This window comes from Rhododendron vialii, chromosome 5a (genome assembly GCF_030253575.1).
Source record: "Rhododendron vialii isolate Sample 1 chromosome 5a, ASM3025357v1".
Lineage (NCBI taxonomy): Eukaryota > Viridiplantae > Streptophyta > Magnoliopsida > Ericales > Ericaceae > Rhododendron > Rhododendron vialii.
In genome coordinates, this window is record NC_080561.1 from 38,619,635 (window position 1) to 38,635,189 (window position 15,555).

The 15,555-nt window shown below is 39.3% G+C and overlaps 2 protein-coding genes and 1 pseudogene across 2 annotated transcripts; all 3 read left to right on the forward strand.

Moving 5' to 3' along the window:
* The first annotated feature begins 2,709 nt into the window (after positions 1–2,709).
* LOC131327896 (uncharacterized) lies at positions 2,710–4,001 on the forward strand. Its single transcript, XM_058361019.1, is given in 3 exon segments — positions 2,710–2,732; positions 3,171–3,409; positions 3,412–4,001. Coding segments are annotated over 3 exon segments (837 nt in total). The 3' UTR covers positions 3,987–4,001.
* Positions 4,002–6,364: 2,363 nt separating this feature from the next.
* On the forward strand, positions 6,365–10,147 carry LOC131327898 (probable glutathione S-transferase; annotated as a pseudogene).
* A 3,131-nt stretch (positions 10,148–13,278) lies between these two features.
* Positions 13,279–14,748, forward strand: LOC131327022 (probable glutathione S-transferase). The gene is made up of 2 exons (XM_058359985.1): positions 13,279–13,664; positions 14,040–14,748. Exons 1-2 carry the CDS (start codon positions 13,353–13,355, stop codon positions 14,394–14,396), a joined length of 669 nt encoding a protein of 222 aa, XP_058215968.1. The 5' UTR covers positions 13,279–13,352; the 3' UTR covers positions 14,397–14,748.
* The last annotated feature ends 807 nt before the right edge of the window (positions 14,749–15,555 follow it).

Below are 15,555 nucleotides of genomic sequence, written 5' to 3' on the forward strand. Positions count from 1 at the left end.
TTATGTTGAATATAAATTTTTGATAATTTTCAAAAATCTAAATTATCAACATAAACCCGAAATGAACTCAAAAACAAGTTCAAGCTGACGGTCCAATCCCTTACAAAAATTAAAAAAGTTTGTTGTAATTTAAAAAAAAAAGGTAGTTTAACTTTGCTTTGCATACTCTTAACATGATCTTGGGGGTTGTTTAAAGGGAAAATAATGGCCAAGAACGTGTTTCGATAATTAATACTCGTCGCATTAGTGCTGAAAATGCCTTTGACGAGTATTAATTATCGAAACACATCTTGAGCCATCATTTTTCATTTGTTTAAATGGGGTATCTTGTTGTTCCTTAGAAACAACAACATGGGTATTGTTCTCATTTGGGCCTAGCATGGACGGCTCAAATTTCAACCGTGTATGGACGACGACTCAAATTTCATCTTAATCGAACATATCTTAACCATCTAATCAAGGTAAAATCTAAATCGTTCATTGTTGAGTATGGACGATCCAAATAAGACCTAACACCTGTACTTCAGCAGGGTCCCATTATACCTGAAGTTCGTTAGTACGGTCATGAGATTCGTGTGACTTGTGAGGGGAGGAGCTCTCGATTATGTGATCATTTCCTCGCATTCTTTGTAACTTTTCTATCAAAAACATTTGGTCGAGTGGTAAATACCTAAACTACCCTTCTACATAATTACTCCGTGTAATCATAAATTACACTTTTCTTTTGCTCAATCATTAAATTACACTTGATTGTTGATCAACAAAATAAATTATTGATTGTTGATCAACAAAATAAATTACACTTGATAATCCTTTAATGGCATGCGTTTAAGGATCCAAAGATCTTACATCTAGAGACTTCATCTAATTTTTTACCATAAATTTTAATAAAAATTATCAATAAATATTTGTGCCAATGAGAAATTTTTCCAAGGACCCTTTAATGACCATAGATTTATTTATTAAAAAAAATTATGATCATTAAAAGGTCCTCGTACAAAAATCATAATTTTTTACTTTAATGAATGCAAATTTTTCCCATGATCACCCATAGAATATGGTTTATTTTTAATAAATAAAGTGTTCGAGCCAATTTATGTGCATATTGAACAATTTTATGAGTCCAATCCAACCATCTACATGCAGAGAGCCCAATATAAGCCCACTCATAAAACTTGTTGTTACAAAAAGTTGCCAGTAACAACAAGTCTAGAATCACAAATCAACACACAGATATTTAAAAAAATGTGTGAGACCACATGACACTAGTGTGTGTGAGCCCCGCACATTTTATGTGTGTTTGTGTATTTTGTCTGTGATTCAAGACTTTTTGCCTGAGTGTGTGTGAAGCCCATACACTTTTGTTAGAAGGAGGAGCAGATGGAGCATAAAATAATCCCTTGCATTCATCCTGATGAATTAAAAAATGCACGTAAACTGATTCGAACACCCTAAGGTGTATGAAAAAAAAATACTAACACCAATTATATAAATCAAAGCATTAGGACCTGAACCTAGAAAATGGAGCAACTCATTTTCAAGCAGGAAGGCTAAATAAAAATAATTGAAGCATGAAATTGAGAAAGTGACCTTAATAAGTTGGGGCCTAGAAAGAGTGTTGCAGTTGAATTTCATCATAATCGCATCCCATTCTTTCCTTGTAAGGCTTTTATATACTTCTACTTATTAATTCCGCTTTGATCATGGTGCCTGCCGGTTGTTCCACCTGAAAACCTTAAAACTGTACAAAGATAGGCTCCTCCCAACGGCTAGTGTATTGTTTGGTTGATGTTGATAGCTTATTTGAAAGTGAAACTTTTTCGTATTCCAGCCCTTTGTGTGATGACTCATAAGTTTTGCGCCATCTTTGAACTCCCGACTGAGGGACTGTGCTGCGCAGCGTGCTGTGCGGGGCAATCACCGCCGCTCCGGTCTCGGCCCCGATGATCGGAAACGTTCACTTTGTAGAGCTCGTTGAGTAGAACATATATGGCGAAAATCAGCTCAATCGGATATCATTAAGTGCCTCATCCGAACATTATTATCTTGAAATGAATGGATCTGAAACACTATATTAAAATCCATTGTTTTTGGTACACTACAATTTCAAGAAAATAATGTTTGGATGAGGCATTTAATGATATCTGATCGAGCTGATTTTTGGTATATTTGTTCTACTCAACGAGCTCTACAAAGTGAACGTTTCCGATCATTGAACCGAAACCAGAGTGGAGGCAATTCGCCCTGCACAGCAAGCTGCGCAGCACAATCCCTCAGTCCGACTTTTTGACCCACAAAATTTGTACATTGGATCATAGAAATTAATTCATATATTGTATCACAAAAGTTCGTATAAGTAACCACAGAAGTCCATATGAATTTAACAACAAAATATCTCATACGAGCCACAAAATAAAAAGAGTCGATCACTACGTTTGTATAATAAACTACCACACATTTCGTATAGGGCCACAAAAATTAGTAAGGGCTTATGACACCAAAAAAAGGGGTGTGTAGATTCCCTCCCCCCCCCCCCCCCCGTTAGCACTTCAGAATATGAGATATTTCCCTTTTTGATAAATTATCAAAACATAAAAAAGATATGTAAAACATGCCTTTGGTCAAAGTGACTACACTAATTTTTTTTTTTTTTTCAAACGGAAATTTAAAGGGACTACACTAATACCATCCAGAGGATCAAGTTCATAAATGGGTTCTAACGGATCTCATTTGTGAGTGTGTGTGTGTGTGTGGGGGGGGGGGGGGGGGGGTTTGTAAGGGTATGTAGAAGTTTTCCCGTTTTCTCTTTGTTTTGTGTTTTTCTTTCTAAACAACGTCGTTTTGAATTCTGAACAACCACCATTGGATTCTTTCATTAATGTGTTGTCATCTTCACACGAAAAGTCTCACAAGATCATCACAGGGAAATCCTTATAGAGGATTCGGATCCTCATAATTGGATCAAGTTCACAAATTAGGTTTAGGAGCACTTTCAATGGAAAATTCAAGTACATGGTTAGAACTCCGGTGTGCTGTTTGACCTGCGTGAGCACTTTCTTGCGATTTTGTGGTGATTTATGTAGTGCCAGTTCGCGTTGTCTTAAAAAAAGTAATAAAGGTTGAGCCCATCAAACCGTAATTATATGGCTCGGATGATGTGGCAAGTTTAGCGGTTGCCAAATTGGATGTCGAATTTGGCACGAAGAAGACGCAGTCGGCGAGAGGTACTTGGGAATCCAAATCTTCAGGTTTTATTTCAAGTGCATCAAGTGCTCTGCAGAGTTAATGATAAAGACAAACCCGCAAAATTCAGACTATGTCATCGAGGCAGGAGCAATGTGGAATTTCGAACCGTGGTGCACAGAGGATGAGGAAGCAGATAGTGAAAAACTTTAAAGAGAAAAGGAAGAATAGGAGATGCAATGAAATCCTTGGAGAACAGAACTTGGGACTCGAAAAGAGAGATGAACATCCTTGCTGCCCTGGATGAAGTGAAGTCCATGAAGTCAAGACAAGCAACTGTCAGTGTAGATGCAATGCTGGAGGATTTGCAGCGCTCGGCTGAGGATAAGGAAAAGAAGTTGGAAGAAGAGGATGAAGCTCTCATGAAATCGTTATTTGGAGGACCGAGGAGAGAGGTTATTCAGAGAATCGCCGATGAGGTTTTCGATGAAGATGACGATGAGGAAACATCAAGCAATAGATCGAAAAAGAGGAGAAGGGTCTCTGAAGAACCTGCTTGTAACCCCACGGATTGTCTGGCAATAACTAGCAACGGCTCCAAGAATGAAGAAAAGCAAGGGGCTTCCTCCGCGCCAAAACTCATTTTCAAGTCTTCGTTAATCAGAGTTTCTGTTTCTGTTGTTAGGAAACCATCTTCGGCCTCCAACGGTACTAAAGGGCCAGCAAATCAGGCTAGCAAACCGGCAGAAGAGTGCAAAACAAATGCTGCATGCGCTGGGCTACTGTCACTTTGCCAAAACTAAGAAAGTGACGAAGATGATTAGATTGCAGTTGATTGACTCTTTTTTTTTATATAGGCAAAATTATTTTCATTCATTCCGAAAGATACAAAATGAAATAAGTAGATTTTACATGACGCTAGCTTTCTTCTTTCTCCAATTTGCTGTACTATCAAGCTGAGTTTGTAGACCTATTTGAGTTTGAAGATTTCTCTTGACTTGGCTTGGCTACTCCTCGATTCTCTTAGTTTGGTTTGACTTGACTGTTCCTGATTTTTCTTGATTTTTTCAAACTCAAGTTGGTAGATCTATTTAAATTTGACGGTGATTGACATGATATTAGAAAATATTATTTTACCATATTTTCTAGGTTTCAATATTATGTTTCCTATTTAGGCTAGATTAATATTTATGTTTCCTTGTTCTACAAGCTTCATTTATTAGTCTAGCTAGGTTTCTTAGTTACCAAGTTGTGTAGCCTATATAAAGGCGTGCTAAGACAATCAATGATACATCAATGAAAGCAAGGTTCTCATTAAAAAAAAAATTGATTCTTTTTTTAATATGGTATCAGAGTTAAGTCTTGGGTGATCTCACCTCACGTGGTCGAGTCTCCGGCGCCTGAGCAAATCTTCTAGTCTCCTCAATTAGTACCTCCACGTGCATCCAGATTCCACGTGAGGGGATTGTTAGACTTTATATCACATTGCTTATCTAAGCCACTTAAACTTGATTAATAAAATCTAGAGGTTACTCCTCCTATTACCAATTGATTTTAGGTTAGAACTGAAAAATTTAACAACTAGCATTTGATATGCTTTCGGAACACATATGTTTAACCTGAATATGTTTAGAAACCATATCATTCTATATCCAATGGGCAATGAACGTGAACTAAAAGGTAATGGTCCAACTTATCAGGATGATTCCAAAAAGAACATTCAAATAGTAAGCAGCAAAGGACCGTCCGAGACCAGAAAGAATCCAAATCCTTTTTTAAGTTTTTATTGTTAATTTGTTAGTGGCTTAGTGCCTATGATGACCCGAATTTGAGGGACGCCGACCAAGTACAGTTTACATATGAATGCGAAATTTTAGGAGTTGACCTAATTGAACAACAATTAATGATCAATCAATCGAGAGTGTGCCAAACGGCTTGTAGCCCAATGGTATTTCCTGCTCATTTCTTGCATGTGAGAGGCTAGGGGTCGAGTCCCATCGTGAGCATTTGGAGTTCTAGGCAATGAATAGCCTTTGAACCTCCTGTTGACTAACCTGCTAACTCCTCTAATCCCCGCTAATGTATACAGCTTTGGTTATATATAAAATATAAAATAAATAAAAAAACAAGAGTGCATAATACTAAAAATTTGGAAAATAGTAGAGAAAATTGTGTGCCTTGGTGGCTGAGGTCACCCATTGTAGACCGTTTCTTGAGATCAATCTGTATCTTTGACCATCATGGGGTCTGAAGTGCGGCATTCAACAAAATCAATCAATTTCTTGGAGTTCTTCTTTTTCTATAACGGAAGGTAGAACTGGTTTTTTTTCTTTTTATCTTTTATAACTAAGGTGTCTCAATTCCGAATGGACCGGCATAGGCCAACCGGACCCGAGAATGTTGTTGAGCAGCTCTCTGCCGAGCGGATGCAGAACAGCCGATCATGCCGTTCATCTCGGCACGAACGACTCGGATCGAATCTGAACGCATATAAATTGAACCATCCATTACGTACTTGGTTAAAATTTGAGCGATCGATTGTCGAGATGAACAACCGTTTTGCACTGCTCTACAGGGAGATGCTGCCAAGCATCTCTCATTCCAGGCCAGCCTAACTTACTCGAGGGTGCATATTATCATGCTATCATGAGTTGCCTATATATATATATATATATCTTTAGTTGTCTCGAATTCAACCCGAATCACATACATGATGTTGGCAAAGATCTGACTTTCTCATTGAGCATCTTCTAGTGCGATAAGATCTTTTACGTAAAATATCAGGGCTTAAGCTTTTCTTATATGAGATATATGAGAAAAACTTCTTTACGGAGTAATCTGTAAATAAAGTTTATGGCGCTCAATCGTGCGCATCCAAAAGTATTTTGGACGGATGGTTTTTAAAAAAACTATTTGCGAAAATAGTATAACTATTCTAGCGAATAGTTTTTTTAAAATCTGGACCATTGATTGCTGAAACGAACGGCTGAAATTTCGTGGAGCCGTGAATAAGTTTCTCTCTCATGAGATATATGGCCATGATCAGCTCATGCTATTCTCTTTTTTCAATACATGGATTTTACTATTGATCTTCTTGGGAATTCTCTGTTTTTTATGTTCTCAATTTCCGGTTCTGCCATAACACATCACACAAAATACATAACTGGACTGAGATAAATTATTCATAAACTAGAAACAGGATGCTTTGAACATCCATATTTAAAGAATGGAGCCATCCAATGAACATGAAATCTTGTTCGTTTTAGGATTTAGATTTTGGACTCTATCTTTGCATATGGTTCTCAATAAATTTTCTCTCTCTTTATCTCTCTTCACTCATGATCCCAAAATCTAAATCCAAAATCCCAAAATGAACAAGCAAGCAAGTCCCTACATAAGAAGTCAACAAATCCATACATCGAAGTACGTAGCAGCAAAAATACACCCTTCTTTTGAGAGAATAGAAATTCAGAAGTGTTTGAAAGAATGGCAGAAGAAGTGAAGTTGCTTGGCTTAAGGAGAAGCCCATATAGTTGCAGAGTTGAGATTGCCCTAAAACTGAAGGGAATCCCATATGAAATGATACCATAAGATCTACCTAAGAGCATCTCCATCAGTCACACCACTTTTCTAGCCATTTTGATGACGAAAAGCTCATTAGCTAGCCACTAAATTTGTGGGTTCCCAATAGTCTCCTCCGCACTCTAGTCATTTAAAAATAATAATAATAAATCACTTTGATAGGTCCCTACACTAACCTCAAACAAAAATAACTCAACTTTCCTCTCTCACCACCCCTACATCCACCGCCATTTTGGAAAAATGACGGCTCATGACGTATTTTAATAATTAATACCCGTCAAGAACAAGCTAAGAACATTTGTTAATACTGAAAATATCTTCGGCGAGTATTAATTATCAAAACACGTCCTTAGCCATCATTTTCCTCGCCATTTTTACTCTCTCTCTCACACACACTCAAACCCACCGAGGCCTCTCCCTCTCTCACACACGCATCTCTTCTCTCCAATTTCCAGATTTCCCCCCTCTATACACCGGCGATTAGAAAACCCACAATCGGAGAACCCACTACCGGAAAACCCACAACTGCAAAACCCACTAATCCAGCTTCCAACAACGAGGATACAGCGGGGGCAGAGAGAGAGAGAGAGAACTGACACAAGCGAGCCTCCAAAATCTCGCCAGAACTAGCGAGGGACAAGAGCTCAGGTTAAACTGGCAACGCCCAAAGAGAGGCTGCTGGGTGTGGCTTTTAATCCCCGCAAGGGCTACCATTCAAGGAGAGACAGATTACTTCCTTTCTTTCTTAAATCTCCGCCCTAGGTAAGATCTCCTTGTTGGCCCTACAGGGCACTTTCTATGAGAGAGGGATGAATTCCTTTATCCATCCCCTCCTGCGGTCCGATTTGAATCCCCGGAAGGGGATGACTCAGCAGCAGCCGTTGGAGACTTTGATAACATAATAAGGCTAACAAATTAGCATCTGAAATGAAAGATCATAGAGGCACTGGAGGATTTGAGAGGATTTTCATCAGGGTCTTAATCAGAAAGCGAAAGAAAAGACGGGCGAACCCGGCTAAAGTAAAGGGACTTGGACTTGGCTAGACCAACTGGAAAAAGGCTACCGCTCTCATCAATCAAATTTGTAAGGGCTTCAATGAATGATTTCCCCCCTACTTCTCGCCATCTTGCCAGAAATTATGTTTTGGCGTGTCTCCTGGAGATGCTCTAACAAGAGCCCTTTACTTGTTTAGAGCAACCCTATTCGGAAGAAGGTCCCCGTGCTTCTGCACAACGGGAAGCCGGTTTGCGAGTCGGTTGTGTTAGAGATTTTCAAAATAAAAGAGTCGTCGTTTTTTGGTTTTGGAAAATTTCTTTGTTTCCTTAGAATGCTTGTTTTTCCTCTTTGTGAGCTTTGTCCCACATTGGTAAGCTGAGAGATGTTGGAGTGGTATATATTAGGAAACATTCCTAATGAAAGTAACTAATGATCTAGTGTGGTGCAGCCAAAGCACCATACCGGCAGACCCGGTACACACTCACACACGCACGTGCGCGGCGTGGGCTGTGTGGCGTGGGCTATGGTGCATTGTGGCGCTTTAGCGGCGCACTTTGCACTTAGCACGTCAGCGCTAGGCGCCTTCTTATTGCGAGTTGGCAGTAAGGTGGCGCTGACGTGGATGCCGCATGTCACACTCGTGGCAGATGAGTCACACGGAGCGGTTCCGATCGGGTGCAACTCGAGCCTACAGGTGTGTTGGTTTGTAGAGTTGCGATCTGAGCCGTCGGCCGCGAATGGGCTCGATCCAACGGATTGGATCAAATCCGATTGGGTGTGAGTGAAACAGCACACCAGTTCGGTGTGACTGGGTGTGACTGATCGATCTAGGCCGTAGGATCCGATCCAACGGTCAGATTAGATCGGGTGCATACCCATTCTCAATGGGTGCATAGTGGCCTATAAATAGACCACTACTTAGCAGAATCCAGTGTTCATAATATACACACATAATCCGAATCTCTTCCACATCTCTCTCTATATTTTCTAGCATTCATTCTGCGTTCTGTTTTGCTGCAGAAAATAGAACACAGTGGTTCTCGGTTCCTATATTCGTTCAAGCAGATATTCTGTCCGTTTCGTTAGTGCAAACGAAAACGGAAAGAACATCAAATTCGGGCTTCGATTTATCTTGAAGGCAGGTTTGTTGTAACCCTTTGCATACCGGAATTGGTGGGGGCAAATACTGTCTTTAGGAAAGCGACATAGTCGTGACTCGAAGTGTATTTCAGTATTTGTGGAGGTTTCGCCAACAGTTCAGAATTGCAGCGGCCAATTTTTCCAACAGGTTGTCATTCTTGAGTATATAGAGGAGACATAGAAAGGGATTCCCTTGTTGCCTGAAGACCCTTGTGAGAGAGCCACGGCTCGTTTTTTGGCGAGATTTATCGATGAGAAGGTATATGTATTCAGAATTTTGATACATAATTTCATTGCGATAATATTGTGACAATAGTATTTGAAATGATGAGCTTGCCCCGCCTAGCATACATAAGGAAAAATGCATAAAATTTTAGTAGATTCAAAGTTATAGTGTGACGCGGGTCATAACCCAAAATATGAATCCAAATCAAACTTCAAATAGGCAAATACTTTTAGTGATGAGAGAAACTTATTCAATACGGCAGCTATTCACGCTCCACGCAACTTCAGAAGTCCGTTACGGCGATCAATGGTCTGGATTTAAAAAAAAAAACTCTTTTCAGCAAATAGTTATTTTTAAAATCCGAACCATCTAAAACACTTTTGGACCCGTGCGATTGAGAGCGATAAAGTATATTCGCGGCTCCGCCATAAAAAAGCTTTTCTCTTTAGTGATGAGAGAAACTTATTCACGGCTCCGCGCAATCTCAGTCGTTCATTTCGGCAATCAATGGTCTAGGTCCGGATTTAAAAAAAAAAAAACTCTTCCAGCAAAGAGTTAAACTCTTCTAGCGAATAATTTTTTTTAAATCCAGTCCGTCCGAAAGTGCCGTAAAATTTATATTCACAGCTCTGCCATAAAAAAAAGTTTTTCTCCTAATGTTATTCTTCGCGTACTTTTAGTGCTTGAGCTCAGTAGAGAAGGCATGCTTCAGCAAAGGCGAGGAACAAGAGAAGGGCATGGAAGAATTGTTTGAGCAATGGAAAACCCTAGAAAGCCAACTCGAGGGCAAGAAGTTCTTCGGAGGAGACAACATTGGATTCGTTGACATTTTGGCGGATTTCACCACACTTTGGCTTGGAGTCACCCTGGAAGTAGCCGGAGTAGATTTGCCGAACGACGAGAAATTCCCTCTGCTATGCAAATGAATCGACGAGTTTAACAACTGCCCTGTTGTGAAAGAAACTCTTCCTCCCAGACAGATGTTGCTCGCCTCCCAAATGCTCGATAAAATGACATAGTTGAATGCCTATTTTCTTGTTTACCTGAATAGATTTTTGAGATTAATCATGCATGTAGCTCCAAGTATGGAAAACGGTTTTGCATCACTTACCCCAACCAACTTAACACGGTCACCAAAAAGTGGAATTAAGATTCTCTCATGCGAAGATTCTTAGCGTGGACACTCTTGTAGCACGTAATGAATTTCATTTGCCTTATTTAACGGTTCAAGTAGTTCATTTTGTAAGCAGCTATGTGCTTATCTTACATTCAGAAAATCAGATTGATCGGATATCAATAAAGACTAAGTGGATCATAATTGACCTAAAAGAAATCACATGCTTCATTTAGATAGGTTTAATGTCCGATCAACTTGAGTTTGTTAGGGGGGAAATGACGGCCCAGGACGTGTTTTGATAATTAATACCCGCCAAGAGCATGCTGAGAACATTTGTTAATGCTGAAAATGTCTTTAGCAGATATTAATTATCAAAACACGTCATTGGGCGTCATTTTCCCTTTGTTAAGATGTGTGAACGTTAAGTCCACATCTCGAATAAATAGAAAAAGAGTCGGACCATAATATATGATTGGGTTGCTCACCACTAATGAGGTTTAGCCTTTTAAGTGAATATAGGTCATTCAATGTATAATTGTATATTGGGTTCAAGTGATGTTATGGACTCTCTGCTGCTACGTACTCTCATACAAATTGAGCCTTGAGTACGCTAGTGGCGGGTTGATGCATCGTACAACCTCCCAATAAGTGGTATCAAAGCCGATGACTGACGATTTATGGGAAGGCTCTTGGCGCATAATTGAATGGGCTTGCACGGAGAACACTCAGTGGAGCTCAATAGAGTACGTATCTCAAGTGACTCCCAATGAAGCAAGGTGGCTCGATGATGGAGTGATGTGATGGGTGGCTCCGAATTGATGGAATGGGTGTAGAATAAGCACAATTCAGGAGACAGAGTTGAGATAGTAGATTAGAATCAAGGGAGAGTTTGGATCAAATAGAGAGATCAAAGTCCAAAATTAGAACATGTGTGAATGTTAAATCCCAAACCGAATAGATAAATAAATAAAAATTGAATCTTAATATACAATGAAGCGGCTCACCACTTACAAGGACTCGGGACCCTGCTGAAAGCCAAGGTAAGCAGGGGTGCTGGGCTACAAAAATACCACTGTTCGTACATAAAAACTCAGTCCCAACCACGTACATCATCTATAGACTGTGTTTGGGTGCCACAAAATATATACAATCGGCTAAAGAACAAAGACCTTAACCCATTGTTCCCTCAAAACAACAGGACCCTATCTTCTTTGTAATTCTCACCAATTTGGGTTTAGAACGAAGGGTTTTAGAAAAATTCTCTCTCTAAAATGAGAATCTCTCTATCGAGAATCTTTTAATTTCTTTCCCTTCATCGTTAATTCTATTTGAATTAGAGTCTTTAATTGTCTTTTTTAATCTCAATCCCGCCTCGATTTTGTTAATAGTTTTTAAGTTAAAATGTGTATGACAGTCCGTTTTGTAAACCAAAATTCAATTTTGATATATTTATGAATGTCCGATAAAGCTGATTTTTTACGTGAATACACTATTTTGCGAGCTCTACAAGATGAACCGTTCATATTACCACAATGAACGCACAGTGAGACCCATAATGGGAGGCGAAAACCCCATGATTCACCTCATCCGAAAATATTTTTTTCTCATAATACCTAAGCAAGTGGCTAGGCATTAAGCTTTTTATTAGGGTTGTCCACGGTCCGGATTAGATCGGATTCCTATGAATCCAATCCTAATCCGTATCTCACGGTTTTTAGAAAATGCAATTCAATCCTAATCCAAAAGTCTCACAGTTCGGTTCTAATCCGAACCGTGAGTCACAGTTCAGTCCGGTTTTATCCACAGATTTCATTCCATAAAAATAAAATAACTCTATTGCCAACTAAAATGCAAAGTGCAAACACTTATTAGGTACATGCCATAACATTACACTATTATAACAAGTTAGTTTAAGTCCAGATACTAGCGCAGCAAGGCAGCAACCAAAAATTTATGGGTTTTGGCTTTCGGACTTCGGAGTACTGTGTGTGTATATATCTATGCAATTTAAAATTTACGTTTCATTTTTTACAAAATACTAACAGTTTACCCCGTAAGTTTTAGATATTGTCACATTAATGTAAAATTGTTAAAAAAAAATCATAACAATTAGTAAAGTTATAATTATTTATAAATATTATACACACATATATTTTTTATTTTTTTAAATATTTCACGGTCCAGTTCAGTTAATCCACGGTTTTGAAATGAAAATTCAATCCTAATCTGCATCTCACGGTTTTTTAATTTTTTAATCCTTATCCAAACTATTAATCCACAGACAAAATCTAAAAAGCACAGATCGATTTTGTCCGAACTGGTTTTACGATTCTCGATTTTTCTTGGACATCCCTACTTTTTATGGTTTTGCTCGTTATTTTAGCTTAGAAAAACAGAAGTACAGAATCTGGGATGTACTGTTCTTAGCTCTAACAAGGCTTCGATGGCATGTACAAACAAAAATCAAAATTTGTACGATGGCTGAGGTCACGCCAAAGGTCAGAGTAGAGAGTGGGTACACTATGCATATGAATGCGAAATCTTAGGAGTTGACCGAAACTAAACAACAATTACATGATCAATCACCAATCGAGAGTGGGTAATATAAATTTCGAACAGAGAGTAGAGAAAAATTGTGTGCCTTTTAGGAGAAATTTTTGGGGGTGCCATGTGGGTACCACGTGGTGTCCGCTCAACGCATCCGGATCGTCTATTTCGGTTTTGAACGGTTCAAATTTGGAAAGAGATAGAGGAAAGAGAGAGAGTTTCAATCTGGATCTTACAACACACTTTTAGACTGTCCACATGGACTGCTTGGACACCGCGTGGGCACGGCCGGCATTTTCAGTGGGTAACTTGGCTGAGGTCACGCCATAGGTCAGTTTCTTGAGATGAGATATCTTAGACCAATCTCGTAGTATCTTTGATTATCATGGGCCGGTGTCTTAAAAAATGGAGTCACCCAATTAATTAATTAGTAACAGGGAACCTTAGTGGCTAAGAAATTCCAAGAGAAGTCCCTATATAAGAAATCAACAATTTCATACATCAAAGTAGTAGCAAAAAATAAAACACCCTTCTGAGATAGTTGTAAAAATTGGGAAAAAATGGCAGAAGAAGTGAAGTTGCTTGGCTTTGGGGGAAGCCCTTTCAGTTGCAGAGTTGAGATTGCCCTGAAACTGAAGGGAATCCCATACGAAATGATATCGCAAGATCTAGCTAACAAGAGCCCTTTACTTGTTGAGCACAACCCTGTTCACAAGAAGGTCCCTGTGCTTCTGCACAACGGGAAGCCGATTTGTGAGTCGGTTGTCATTCTTGAGTATATAGAGGAGACATGGAAAGGGATTCCCTTATTGCCCGAAGATCCTTATGAGAGAGCCATGGCTCGTTTCTGGGCGAAATTTATCGATGACAAGGTATGTACGCAGAATTTTAATACTATATAATTTCATTGCGATAATGTGACAGTGGTATTTGAAATGATGAGTTGCAAATAGAAGATGTTTTTATTTTTAAACAGGGAATACAGAGGCTAAATCATTCAAAGTTAGTGTGATGCAGGTCATACCCAAAATATGAATCCAAATCAAATTTCAAATAGGCATTACTTTTATTGATAGTTTTTCTTGGTTTTTAGTGTTATGGCAACACAAATATAAGATTGATGTCATCTTCATCGAATCTGGACTATAGGAAGAAAAAAAAAATGCACAACCCTCCTTTTCGGTGCGGTTTCTTAATGACATGCTTTTACACAAAGCCTACTAATGTTATTCTTCGCGTACTTTTAGTGTTTGGGCACAGTATGGAAGGCATGCTTCAGCAAAGGCGAGGAACAAGAGAAGGGCATGGAAGAAGTATTGGAGCTATTGAAAACCCTAGAAAGCCAACTCGAGGGCAAGAAGTTCTTCGGAGGAGACGACATTGGATTTGTTGACATTGTGGCGGTTTTCGCCGCACTTTGGCTTGGAGTCCTCCTGGAAGTAGCAGGAGTGGATTTGCTGAACGACGAGAAACTCCCTCTGCTATGCAAATGGACCGACGAGTTTAACAAGTGCTCTGCTGTGAAAGAAACCCTGCCTCCCAGACAGATGTTACTGACCTTTTTCAAAGCTCAGCAGCCCGCAACCGGTCCTAAATACAAATAGGTTGTCTGGTTTGGTTGGTTAATTTTCAAATAAATCTTTGTGTTTCAGATTCCAGACAAGTCTTCTGTTTTAAGTGCTGGTTCTTGTGTTGTTATGGTGTGGTGAGGAAAGTACTTGTATTGTAATGGAGTTGGATGTTACTCTTGCTTTTGTTCAAACTAGTCGTTTTGCCACGTGCGTTGCACGTGGTTTGTTTGAAGCCCAAGTACCGTTGAATTTGTAGTTCTTTTTGGAGCGGGTATGTCATTGAGATCAAGGTCGTAAATATTATCGGTCATTCGGTATGGAAGGAACCGCCACTCAGTCTCGGGCTTTGATTAAAATAAATTGGGATAAGAGTTATTTTCTTTTCTTTTTGGGCCAATCTTATTTTAACTTAGCCTGAATTTACTTCCACGGTTTTGCACCCAAATCGAAGTGGTACGTGGCTAATGTCTTCCTAACTAAACCATTGCATGGCTTTTCAAATATGGACCAGTGCAGTACTGCAGTGCGTATTACAAACTGTGTATTACAACTAATTAGCCCAATGGAAAAACAGATTGAACAACAGCAGTAAACGGGATCGAAAAATACAACTCACAAACTGTCCACTCCGAAAATATTCAGTAGATCAAGTCCAATGAATGGGTCACTGTGTCCTTAAAAGCAAATTTTGCCCTTGCCAAGGTGCTCACGATTTTGGACGTCCGCTTCCCAAGATACAACGATCTTTATGCACGCAAACGCAACACTTCGAATGCGTGCCCCACGGACGGAAACTATGCAGAGCTCTCTCGGACTATATATGCGGAAGTGTATGTGTGCTCTCTGATTTTTGGAGGCATGAAATGGCTGTACACAATCTGTTTATATAGGCATGGAAATGACAGTCTGAAACTGTACCATTCAGTTCACAGACGATCGAAAAGTAGCAATGGTTCGAAACCAACTGATGCAATGTTCCAAACCTTGCACTGGTTCGGTTCATTACTGAAAAGCCACGCACTGGTCCATATTCGAAAAGCCATACATGCAAGGTTTAGTTAGGAAGACATTAGCCACGCACCACTTCAATTTGGGTGCATCAGACTATTTATATAATTAGTTTTCCAAAATTATTATTTTGCTTGTTTGTTATGCAATTAGTTGTGTCTGTTGCAATTACTTTGTAACCGTT

Excerpts from the sequence above, each read along its gene's own strand:
- LOC131327022 (XM_058359985.1), top strand. The coding sequence starts at position 13,353 with ATGGCAGAAGAAGTGAAGTTGCTTGGCTTTGGGGGAAGCCCTTTCAGT. Across the intron at positions 13,665-14,039 it reads CGAAATTTATCGATGACAAG|TGTTTGGGCACAGTATGGAA; the intron begins GTATGTACGCAG and ends GCGTACTTTTAG.